The sequence below is a fragment of the Rissa tridactyla genome, chromosome 2 (genome assembly GCF_028500815.1).
Source record: "Rissa tridactyla isolate bRisTri1 chromosome 2, bRisTri1.patW.cur.20221130, whole genome shotgun sequence".
NCBI classification, from domain to species: domain Eukaryota; kingdom Metazoa; phylum Chordata; class Aves; order Charadriiformes; family Laridae; genus Rissa; species Rissa tridactyla.
Window position 1 is genome coordinate 110,531,804 of NC_071467.1, and position 13,697 is coordinate 110,545,500.

Here is a 13,697-nt window from a genome sequence, read left to right on the forward strand (position 1 = left end):
AACTCATCAAGAGTAAAAGGCTCAAAGCACAGTTGATTTAAAAGACATCAGCAAAGTACCTCTAAAAGTCTGTATACTGTACTGCATGCTACAATTCATATACAGTTTTATGAAATGAATTTGAGTTTTAATTACTAACACTTAAGAGTCATTCAGAACATGCAAGTTTGGAGGGAAATGGAGAACTTCTCTTTTCGTATACATAAAAAGTAATAGCACAATGAAATATGAATAACCAAAGTTCCCTTATACTTTAAAAATGAGAATGCCAACACTTGCTACATTTAAAACGAATCCAGTCAGACATATTAGCATATAGAATTGTGTATTTTACTTACTCGGGTTTCTTAACCAGCAGAGTTTTGATGAAATCCACGGCAGACTCTGATATGAGGTCAAAGTCTTCTCCAGAGTAACTTACATTCATTTGAGATATATTTAAGAATGTTTCTTGTTTATCATCCCCTAAGAAAGGTGATATCCCTGTTAGCATAACGTATGCCAGTACTCCAATGCTCCTAAATTAAAAGTGAAACAGAAAAGCATTTTTAATTTTTTTTTTTTTTTTTTTTTTTAAATCCCCACCTTTTCAGTAAAGTTAGTTATGATGACAATTCATTTGTTCAACTTACCACATGTCAGTTGCTGTACTGATTGGGTCATAACTCAGAATTTCAGGAGCTATTCAGGGAAAAAAAAAACAAGTTCCATTTTTGTCATATGTAGACATAATATCATAGTTATATACTGCAATAACAGTCATGTGGTAAGATCTAGTATAAGCCATTTCAACCATGACCATCTTTCAAAATAAGAGATATTTCTATTCCAGGTGAAGTGATTACTATCATTCATTGGTTTTAAGTAAAACCAATTATTTTCCTTTCATTGCCCTCTTCAGAAGCCAGGTCAGTCTCCTTAGCAATTAAGGAAGCTGTATACAAATTTCTTACGGAAAAACGAGAAATAGCCAACATTCCATATTCCAGCACTGAAACCCATACCCATATATACTATACAATTTAATGATATTTTCAAGTACGTTTTCAAGGCCTGGAATGATTTGCTTTAAAAAAAAAATGAAATGGCTATAAACCTCTACAAGCTAAACTATTGCATTCAGAGACTGAATATGTAATTCTGAATTTTTAATCCAAGTAATACTTATCACTGCTAGTAAGAATCATCTAAAGTGTGTTCTCATCTTCAACACAAGCACACAATTATCACTCATTAAGACTGACAAGGCTTGCCAGTTCTAGCTTTTACAGCGGTACCACATCCAAGCATTAACCTGATCTTTCAACACTGTAACGACACAGCCAGCCCAGCATTCACTAAGTTGAGGCAGTCCCTCTTTTCACTCCCCCAAAGCCCGGACAGCCCCCTCCTCGGGGCTACATCACTCACATAGTAACAACTTACCTACATATTCTGGAGTTCCCATAATTTCTCTTAGTTCCTCACTGCTCTTCATTATTCTGGAAAGGCCAAAATCTACTATCTTAATGTCTCCCAGAGGAGACTTACTGGTTAGAAGAATATTCTGGGGCTGAAAAAACAAAGAAGACGACTTTCAGAATCACCTAAATCTAATCTCTATGACACCATATCGCGTAATTATTTTAGATCGTGAGTAGCAATAATGCATTCCATAACATGTACGATACCCAGGATCATTTATGGTTGGTTTTTTTTCTCCCCGAAGGTGAACTTGAAGAGACACGTAGGCTAAAAGGAGTGGCAAGATTTTCTGTTTATAACTGAGAATCAAATATCTACCTTTATTAGCTTAGAACACATACAAAAGACATGCCAGTAGCTATCATTTAACAATAGCATATGAATACCTCCACATTTGTACCTTTAGTCCTTCATATCACCTATTTACTCCCCTTTCCTCCTTGCTTCCTTCCAATAGATGGTGTAAAATACCTCCTGTTGAAGTGCATCCAAAAACACCCAATCATTTTAAAAGAGCTGAACACATAAAACTATTTTGACTACACCTGTTTAAAGAAAGTCTGTTGCAACCGACCTCAATCTTGTTCAAAGTACAAACAATTGTATTACAGAATACTAACTGAAGAACAGTTTAAAAAAAAAATACAACAGCCTGAAAAACAGGTTTTTAAGAGCATCGCCTTTGGATAAACTTGTTTGCTCTGACGTCACTAGATCTTGGCTGTCATCCTTCAAAGCAACTTTGTGGTCATTAAGAAGTTCCTCACCATCTAACTCTGAATGCTAGCTCAGTTTAAAAGAAAATAAAATCTGAAAATTAACTTTAGACAATAGGTCTTAAGAGATTTTTTTTGTAACTGAAGCATATTCTTGCCCAAAAAAAAAAAAAAAAAAGGTGTGACCCTCCCTGCCCCTGGGCCAATGATCACATTGGGTTCTAACATTAACTTCTCTAAATGGTAACAGACAGTTGGCACTACATTCATGCCTCTGATGAGCCCAAGTTCCATAAAAGCGAAGTCTTTATTTATTAAGAACCTGGATCATCTTGCAGAGGTGGTTGAAGGAAGGAGGAGGGCAAAAGAGTAAGAGCATGAAAGCAAACGCTGACTGATAATCCAACTCGATTAACACCAACATTTATACTTTTTTCCCCTACTCACTGACCCATTCTCTCCTCCTCCCCATGTCAATCATGAAGGCATGCTTTCACATGAACAGCCCTGCTTTTGAACACCAACGTAAAAACACACAAGAACCTTTTAGAAACCTTGGGCCAGTTCTTGCTGCAAGACCTAAATATAGTCAAGTTCTTTCATTCCTGCTAAGTTAAACCATAGTATTTCAAACTAACTCCATGATGTTGTCAATCTATTTTCTGTTTGTAAATCTATGTCTTAAGAACAGATTTTTTTTTTTTCTTTCCTTACAAACTGGGATCTGGTGGCTTTTGGAGCTGTGTATTACCATACCCTTTATAGTTCACATTTGTTATTCTGTATTTGTATTAGAAAAGCAAACATCCAAAAATGCTGACCATGCCTCCCTAATTAGCCTCTCAGATGTTCTTCCCAGTGGGAAGTTTAGTTACTTTCTGAAGAGGCGAATAGAAAGCATGAGAAAAGCATTTGTTCGCTATATTTAAACAAGGAAAAGTTTTTAACTGAAACACTTCATGAAACCCTTAAGCCCTGTATTATAATATTTTAGTGGATAATGTAGTTGCCAGAAGTCTTTATTGTCTTTTTTAAAAAACAACGTTATTACTCAAAACACACCTATGCAGAAAAAGCCTGCCTACTGTATGAATTGAGCCATAAAGCTAAATCAATTCATAATGAAATATCGGTATTTTTCTTCTCTTAAGGAATCATTATGGGGTTCAAGTGAAGTGACAGTCTATATACAAGCATGAAACCTTAAAGAAGCTGTAGTTTTGAACTTACCATAGGTTTCGGCTTGACACAGTTACTCTAAAACTTTAAGAAAAGGAAGATCATTTTCCTGCATCTGTACAGCTGTTTCTCTTTTGTTTTTCCATTCCTATAATACATCTAGGTTTACCTAATGCTGATTAGCCCACAAAGGCAAGAGAGATGCAAGCCAGAGGCTCTCCTGGTAGCTGTTCTGAAAAGGGCCTTTCACTCTTACCATCAAGCATTAATGAAATGGCAACTGTCAAATGACAACATTTAAAAACATCCCCTCTACTGCAGTAAGGCTTAAAGGTTCCAATTTAGATCTTATGTTGTGCACTGAACAAAAACATAAAAAGAAAAAATTCCTGCCTAATGGACAATCTGAGTGGATGTACTTTACTACCAGATTGGTATGTGCACAGAAACCACATGATGTGGACACATGAGTCTAGCCCCATGTCACATTAGCATGACCAGAAACAGGTACCTTTGGAAAGATGATAAAAACAAGAAGAAAGTTGTATTTTTCCAGGCATACTGTCAGCAATCAGAACATTGGGCTTTACGAATTTGAGATTTTGGTTATACCTGTATCATCATGCTAGTGTAACAGCAGTGAAAAGCATAGTTTGTCACAACAAATATTAACTAGTCTTACATTTTTCACTTAAATTGGACTAAAAAGAGCATAGCTTTCTTAGCACTATGAACTTCAGTGCAAAGGCCAAAGTAAAGGCAATATATACAAAGAGCTGTTCTCGCCTACAAACTGTAGAAACTTATTCTGCAGATCACACAAATAGTTTCTGATAAGTGTACTTAGTGAAATATGATACCTACCCTTCAACTCTACATTGCTAGCAGGTTTTGGAATCTTGTAAACTGACTGCACAATGGCAAAATCTATATATTGCAAATTTGCCATTATTCCAGAAGTTTCTATGAACCTATGGCCCTAATATTTCTTGTATCTTTAGTTGGTTTCAAGAAGAATAGGACTTCTAGAATAGGACGCATAATAAAAGTCATGCTTTTAAACTAATCAATGCCTCACCTTAACTTGCAACAGTGAGTATCAAATTTTATGGTATTTTAAAAAAAGAAAAATCAGATCCCTAGAAGACAAGGCAGGAGTTATCCAAGGAAAAATGGGCAGAAACAGGAAAAACGGAATACCTGGGATACCCCAGCTACATTGTGTGTAAAGATACTAAAGCTGATCAGTCCGCCCTAAAACACTTAAAGGACTCCCATATCTTTAAGCAATTGAAATGTAACAGCAGAATTTGCTTGGGGGTTGGGTTGTTCTGGTCCATGTGCACAAGTGGAAAAAAATGCAACAGTCACTATGAGAATACACATATTAGACTGGCACCACACTTTATTCGCCAAAATAAGCAATGCAAGTATCAAATTAAGAAATAAGGCCAAAATCAAAATAGGTTCTGTAGAATCTGGATACTCTATACCTGCCTATTAATAAACAGCTTTGCTCTAATTGCTATAGAGGCTTGAACTCCAGATTAAACTGTTCTTTTGCATTGAAAAAGTGATATTTTAGTTTTTAACTCTTTTCTTAATTTCCTGGGTGTTCCTTTAGACAAGGAATACTATGCTTCTATTAATGCTACATTTCTGTGTTATTAACGTTCCACCTTAATCCACCTGGAAAACTCAGTTGAGAAAATTAATCTGTAATGTTTTTTTAACAGGCCACTACTTTTGTAATTGCATTAGTTTGCTTTCTGAATATTGGTGTGAAATGACACCCCAAACAATTTCAAACAATGATTTTGCTAGTTGTCCTCACTGTACACAACATCTTGAAAACAATACAGAAAGAAGGGAAAGCTGTCTGTTGGATAACCAGCATAATATATACTCCAGGAGAATGCTGTTTAGAGCAGTTATTCTCCCAAACCCCAGGGCTATGTAAGGCTCTTTACCTGCCTCCACTGTATACAAAAGGCAGCCAGTCCTTCCTCAACCCCCACACCTTTTTTAAATCCTCTTCCATTCTCAACTACTACAAGTTTTTACAAAACACCAATTCAAGATCAAGTCAAACAGCAAAAACACAGAGAAAGGAGTCTTCCCTTACTCTGCAGCTTTTATGCACCATTACGAGGAGATGAAAGACTCCTGACTACAGTCGATGCTATTTAATTTGTAGGGTGTGCATAAACACAATACTGTTGAGTGATATTTAATTTGCACACAGTAGCATTATATTTGCTCTTTCTCCAAGTCAAAACTGGATTACATGATTGGATTTTGCTATTAAAAACAAGCCATTTCTCAACCATCTTTCAGGAGAACCATGCTTTCGGAAAGAAATGATCAGGTGGCAACCCTGCTAGGCCACATCAAAATACCCCATTTTTCTGCAGTGTTTAGTCTCATAGGAAAAATCTTGCCTCTATTAAGGGGGCAGACAGAAGCTACAGCAAGCTAGCTGTCAGTGTCATAGATCTGGTTGATTAGATTTGTAATACAAAACTACAACAAGCTGACAATCACATACTGACAGCCATTTTGACTTCAATTCTTCTGGGCATGGAGCCTGACTTTTTTTAAAGGTGCAACAGAGGAAAACTGGATGGACCTATCAAAAGTTATTTGTACCAGACAAATGAAAGGGAAACCTTTAGAGACCCAAGCATGAAACTAGTAACACGAGAAAAAAACACTTTAGCAAGTATTTGTAAACTTTTTTGATATTGGCAAACACCTTGCTTACCAGCAGCACACTTTGCACAAGCCTTCCAAATGTCACCCTACAAAACTAAGTATTTAGTAAATTCCATAGTGCTACAAGCACTAGGTAAAGCAGCATGACCCATACTATACAACAGATGATGGTTTGAGGCCGGTGGGTTAGTAAATATACAGCCAAAACCAGCACCCAACTTCAATTTGGGTTCCTTGAAAAAATGGGCCTTTTTTTTTTTTTTTTTTAAAGTCTGGCAAGGCATGTGGGTCAAGCAATCTTTGTAAATCATCAGTTTTAATCCTACAGTTTCCATTACTGTTATTTGCCAATATTCTGAAGACTTTCCTAAACCTTATTTTGCAGAAGACCAATAGTCTCATATATCACGAAAGTAATCACACTGCAATTAGGACTCCTTTTAACATCCACTTTTCAAAAACACATTGCACACTGCAGTAATGTATAAACATATTAAACTCAAGCGCTAGACAATTTGCTCTGCTAATTAAGTTTTATAAGCCAGCAAAGCAATGCTGGATCTTTCATTGAGAACTGGAGATGCTCAATTTTATAACATAAGTTTTCTGATCAGTTGGAAAGAGTTTGTAAGTTAGGTTTTTATGAACTTTGAAAAAGCTACCCATCCACAAGCTGTCATCAACACTCCAGTCTACTTTTACCGTTAAGAAAAGTACTGTAGCCAAATAAAGCACAACGCATTTCTGATTACAGACATCCAGCTGATAGTGCTCAGGAATACCACAGCTTTAACTACAAACATGTATTAATACATACTGTCCACAAAAGACATGTTTTAATTTTACACACTTTGCTTCAAGGAAATTCAGAGGAAGTATTTTTGGCCAACTCAATAGAGACACCAAGTATCTGGTGTAAGCGTACTGGAACTTTAAGGAATTCTATCTGCTCATTTTTAGTCCTTCTGAACACTTACTCTCACATCACTTGCTAAAAATTTTCCATTAATTATTTGAGTACAATTATTAATATTTTATGTGTATGACTAAATCAATGGGCTACAGAAAGTTTTAAAGGATACCAGAAATAATTTGAATAAATGGTTGGAAAACCAAGCAGGTGAGAGACTTGTGTGCAAATATTACTCATAGTCTGCTATAGCTAATGAATGGTGCGTGATGTGCCAGGTTATGTATTAAGTATGTACAGCTTGATACTGGAATCTGCTGTCAGCTTCGTACTACTGCCAAAATGCAATTAGTATAAGTAAGGCTCAGCAACAGAAGCAGCATGTAGTGGCTTACTACATACTTAGTAAATATGGGAATTTGACAGGTAAAAAAGAATTTGAAAATTTTAATGCAAGATGCTTTTTATACTGTCTGGTGAAGCAATAATGAAGTAGTTCAACCTCAAAATGAGATAAAATTGCATCTTCCATATGAGTATGAATAGAAGCTAAAGAAAATTATTGCAGCTTGCTGCCAGTGGGAGATCATAGTTTTCTAGATCCCTGTTACAACTCCTTCCCTAACCATAAGCGATACTCTGGATCTTGTATGATGGCAACTGTACTTTTCTCTTGATTTGGGTCAAAACTATTTTTCAGTAAGAAAAAAGTATTTACTCCAGTAAATCATGATAATTGATATACCAATAGGGTAGTGGCCAACTGTTTGGCAATAAATGACAAACCTTTAAGTCTTACAAGTGATTTTAAAAAGCCCCAACTGTTATAAACATATTTAACACATTAATATACTGTTTACCAGTCCTATATGAACACTTCATTCTGAAACAGTACACTTTATACTACTAGCATCTCTGCTATTTTCTGCTTCATTAAAACTCAAGTCAATACAAAAACCAACCTATTTTTTAATGACCATATGATACCCAGACATTTTTACTGCACTTTAAAATGAGCCAGATCTTACTCAAAGTACTCATTTGCAATTTCAGGTGCAACGCAAATCCGCTTTTGACTTCATTACATTTCACTTAATCAAATTAAGTTTATATTTAACGTAATCACAGAAACTCCCCAAAAGGATTGCAATCCTGGTGCCTACTGCATCTCAAAGTTGAATTTTATCATTTGAAGAATAACTAAATAAAAATTGTGTTATTTACAAATTAGCATCAGTATGACATATGACCAATAAGAAAGTCAGCAGATAAGAAATGAATGAGAAAAATACAACAACAATCTTACCTTTAAGTCAAGATGAACCACATTGTTTCTGTGCAAGAATGAAACTCCTTCTAAGATCTGCTTCATAAGTCGTTTAACATCTTTTTCTTTGAAGGCTTCCTCTCTTTCAGCCACACACTGGTCAAAGATTTCACCTCCAGCAGCACTATGGAACAACATGAATTTCATTGTTTCAAAGACTAAGTTATAGCACCCATTTTTTTCTACTTGCACTATTTTATTTAGCACAAGCAAGATGAGCAGGCAGTAGTATCCAATATTGAAATTTTCAGTTATTAAAATCTGGCAAGCTTTTACAGCCTAGGAAGACTTCTCTACAGTATGGGAGCTTTGGAGAGAAACAAACATTTTAGTCATTAGGTTAGAGAATATGGATAGAAACTTTTAGGACTATTTTGGAAATTCTACTGACTATGCTTTAAGATGAATGCCACATTTGTTTGAGGGCAGTGTTTATATAAAATGTGTGCCTTTTACAATTCTTATGAAACTACATGGAAATTTGGCCAAGGTAAGCTTTTTGAAAACACAAAGCAAAACAGCCATACTTCCAATTCTCCTCAAAACACTTTGCACATACTCAAAAGACTAAATGTAAAGTTTATAACTGAATTGTTTGTGAAGTCTCTGGTATACAGGGATGCATTAAGTTTCTAAATGGCTTTCATCTAAAAATACTTTTGAGGATTTTAGCTCTCAGCTTGCTTTCTTATCTTTTGTTTGTGTATGTTTAAATAAATAACAGTAATAAAAATATAAAAATAGCTACAGATGAATGAATGTTTTTAAACCATTCTGAGGCTACATGCAGCTACAGCATGTACAACATAACTACACAGCATCAAAAGTAAAATAAGAGCGGAGGCTCCAACTTAAAACAAGAACATTAGAATGGAATCATTTTGCTGCATATGGATTGTTGAATTACTACTTAGCAACACACAAATGAAATCAACACACACACTTTGTTCTGGATGAAATTCTATAATCAGCCCTTAGTGAAACCCCTGAGGGCAGTATCTTCTCCAGTTACTTCAGACTGTGACATGCCAAACCTGACTTTGCACAAGCATTAATCTTTATTGCTTACTCTTTTCTAATAAATTGTCCAGAAGACATTAAATCCAGACGACAGAGAGGCATATTCAACAACGATGTAAAAGCAAATCAGAGTTCTACAAAAATGGTGCATTTGGATTATGTACCCCCAGAAAAAGAACACTTAAATATACTCAAATTTTCATTTTGCCTATCCTAACTTTGCTGCTACAGTCCTAGGATGTTAAAATGCCTCATGGTTTCTAAAAGAAGTTTTTTGCCTTCCCAGATATTCTCATTACTGTTATTTAAAATTCTCCCTGCAGATTGTTTTACAAGAAAAAAGAATTTAAAAAAGTGTTACATCTTAACTTTTTCTCAAGAGTTTTATATTTCTGTTCTATATGCTTGCTAACCAGTACAGCAGTACAATTAAAACAAGATTTTCTTTTAAAAGAGAAAAGTCCATTGAATTATTGTTTTTCTTCACCCTGTATCAAAGATGATAGACTTCAAGAACAAAATGAGTTTTCATCAAAGAAGTATTAACATTTTAATTCCTCTAGAAAAATCGCATATGCCTGACACCATCACATCTTTCTTCAGCACATTTTTATTTGTAAAAAGATAGTAATATTTCAGCTTTGAACAAATTCTGATATTAATGGCATTTTTAAAATGGACACGGGATAGTGTATTCTCATATTCTAAACCAAATTCCTTTAAAAAGCAACACGAATTGTTTCTATCCCTTCAAGATAAGGATGGAAAAACATCTACTGTAATCAATAAATTAAACTCTCTATTTTAAGAATGCCATATGTTACTTGGAAGAATGATTTAATTCCTTGTAGCAGTAAATTATAATGCACATACACTGATAAGATCTACTACCAGAATTACTAACATGATGTGTTTTACAGCAACAACTCTGGGATTTTGCTGGTATAGTTCTGCCACTTAAAAACAGCAAAACAATACTCCTATTTAATTCTGTGAAATAGAATTTATACCCCAAAACTGCTGTTGTCAACTAGAGATCTCACTTTCTTTTTAATAGACCCAGCCAAAAAATTGGCAAAGGGAGAGCCTTATAAAGCCCCGTTTGCTATATGTCTACTTGGTAGACATCTGTTACAATTAAGTTACACTAATAAATAAACTAACATCGAAGTAGGCATGAAGCTAAAAATGTAAGCTACCTAGAATTTTAATACTACACTTAAAGAACTTAGAATTAAATGTGTTAAAAGTCAAGGCAGTAAGAGCTGAAGCCTACAATGTCCCATCACTGAAATCAAGAGATAGCATTACCATATGAGAGGAGACCAAAAGACCACTTTTTTCAAAAAGGTATTTAAATAATTCTCAGTATTTCTGAGGTTTTTTAGGTTTATCAGTGTTTTGAAGAGGGAGACAAGCAAATACAGCCCTTACACATACACACCCACTTCATGACTTATGAAACATGGCCATTCCCAACTACCATAGACAAATACACTTAGCTTTACAAAAAAAGTTTCACATGGAAAGATGGTTTCACGTAAAAGGTTTCATTTTTTGATCAGCTTTGCTATTCAGGATGCAGATAGAACAACTACTTCCAGACAATTAATTCTATCCAAAAATTACCACATTGAAACAAGTAACTGGTGACCCTTTACAACATGGGGAAATTTGTTACTGCGGATTGATTCCCTTAAGCAAAACAGTCAACTAGCTGTGAGCCAAGACAGTCACAAGTGGTTGGAAGTACAATGTCAAAATGAACTCCAAAAAGATTCTCCCGCACATCTATGCCAAGTTTTGCCAAGCTCCTTAACAATACTTTCAACTCAGCTATTTTGTATTCCCTAGAGTTCAGGGGGAAAAAACCCACTTAATTAAAACATAGAAGGGATTAAAATACCTGCTAGGAAAGTATTATGGGCATGTCATTGCTATGATTTCTGTATACACACAGACCAAGGGTTCTCTTCTGTTTGTAAGATGTACCTACCCATTTTACCCCCAAGTGCGCATCTTCCATTAAGCTGAGGCTTTTATAATGGTCTTTACGAAATAACAACTTTGCAAACCACTGGGCACCCCCGCCCACCTCCACAGAAAATGTTCCTAGAGGATAAAAGCAAAGAATTGTCCTTAGGACAAAAAAGTCTTCAGGAAAACAAGCCATCTTAATCTGAAAAAAATGGATAAGGAAATGCTTAAGAGTACAATGTTTTGAAATCCAGTGTTACTTAGGATGCATTGTTTCTCTAGTACACACTCCCTCAGCTAGGTGTACAAAAAACCCAAGACGTACGAATTCTTTCCAAACTCAAAAGCTACAGCAACCAGAATTCTTTAGCCATTTTAATTTTTTTTTATGAAAGTACTGTTGTGCTCTTAATTTCTCTATAGTTTCAAGTGAAATTCAACTGCTCTTCATCAATGAAAAGCATGCTAATATTTTATTACTGCTTATCAGCATAAATGAGCTACAAGTCAGTTAGAAGTCTGAAGCATTAATCTTGGTTACAATTATGTTGACTTTAAAGTCAATGGAGACTGCTTATCTTCCTTCAAACATACCTTAACAATGCGCCATACAGAATTCAGCATCCTACTTCTTTCAAGTACACTACCACAGTCATTAGAAGACTGAACAAATCTATTTCAGTGCATCTGAAAAAATTAAACATTCCCCCAGCTCTAATGGATCAGACATTAAAATAGTCTTCTGAAAGACTCAGAAGTACAAACCCTCAGAGTACAGATATGTAGATAACAAGTTCCTAGAAAACACTTAATTTAAAATGCTGAGTGAGAACATATACAGTCTGCAAGGGCAGAAAATTTACTTCCTGAATCTTATGCTCTGTCAAAAGCCTTTCTTGAAAGGGTTATCTTTGGAAGACAAATGGAAGCTCATCTGCTTTCTGTACACAACCACCAAGGTGGTTGTAACACCATCAGCAAAAGTTCATGTTCACTACTGCTGCTAGTCATAACCCCCTTTCCTTGGCTAGGCATACCATTAGATTGTAAGCCAGCAAGTTTACTGAGAATTTTTCCAGTGTAAGGCTACCATAACATACCGATATCCCCAAAAAGAAAACTATAAATCCGTATCTGATGAGAGGACATGTGGGAAAAGAATCATCCAAATGCATTAAGTTGTAGATACTGTTCTTTTAAGTTCTTGGTTCTCAGACAAATGCATCTTTTTTTTTTTTTTTCCTTAACCTTTCCAATCAGGCAGCCCAAGCACTGAATGAAATGGAAACAAAAGGAAAGTAACACCATTTGGGAACTTTTCCCCTAAAACTTTTTAAAGAGCTCCAGTTCTTGATTTGAGACTGACATCTAGAACAACATTGTTAATTGCTCTAATAGCCAAGATGCAAACATTGGAGCGGCACAGTTATTTCTGACTACAGTGGTTTTGCTTCAAGTTCTATCTGTTGAATCCCATGACAAATGAATCATTTCCTACCAGCAGACTCTTACTTTAAGCAGTCACACCTCCAGTAAGTAATGTCCAAGACAATACAAGTAGTAACATTTATTCGGGTCCAAATAACTATAGGTGAAAAAAAAGCACTTCATCCAGCATATCAAGTAAACCCTGACCATGACTTCATGATGAAAACTTTTTTCTTCTTTTAAAGCAAGCATAACAGAAGTTAATCTACACAAGACCCTGCAAGGTAATTACTCAGTTCAGAAACTTTTCACAGAAAAATACTAAACAGCTTAGATTTTGAAGTTCACATACAGGTTTCTTTAATATCCAACCCACAAATGACCCACTAATATCATCTATTCATTCCATAGATGTGTAAACATATGGTGATGAACACTTATAAAAACACCAGTTCTTAAGCATCAGAAGCTCCATTGCTTGCTCTTTCAAAAGAAATTGGAAAAATGCCAGGTAGGCTACATACAACTATTGAGCCCAAAAGTTATAAAGGGAAAAAAGCAAATTTGATATCTGATATGTCAGTTTTTCCAAACTGCATCTCTACTTTTTTCAGTCAAAGTCCAGTTTTCTTTTTCATTCATTCCATTTTCACTGATATACAGAAACACAACTGACTCACAGATTAATTCCAGGCTTTACATACTACCCCATCAGACTTACTTACCCCTTCAACTCCTACTTAAATCCTCTGTTTGAGGTCTTGTGCCAACAAACAGAAGCTAGAGACTGTCACCAGGGTGGATGCAGGCAGACACCAATTTGCTATCCTACAGCTGAAGCCAACACTAATGCCTCATTGCTTCACATTGCTCAGAACTTAATATTAACAGTTAGGGACCAATTTTAAGTTTGTTTTCTGTCAAAAATTGATACTGCTTGAAAGACAATCCTCCATGTAGC

General features: G+C 35.4%; 1 protein-coding gene across 1 annotated transcript in view; it reads right to left on the reverse strand.

Annotated features, from left to right (window-relative positions):
* The window catches only part of STK17A (serine/threonine kinase 17a), a 28,808-nt gene that overhangs the window by 4,819 nt on the left and 10,292 nt on the right, over positions 1–13,697 (reverse strand). Inside the window, exons 3-6 of the mRNA XM_054192446.1 lie at positions 8,291–8,435; positions 1,426–1,552; positions 633–681; positions 339–518 (exon numbers count right to left, since the gene is read on the reverse strand). Of these exons, the coding sequence (XP_054048421.1) occupies positions 339–518; positions 633–681; positions 1,426–1,552; positions 8,291–8,435 (501 nt within the window). The remainder of the gene's footprint in view (positions 1–338; positions 519–632; positions 682–1,425; positions 1,553–8,290; positions 8,436–13,697) is intronic.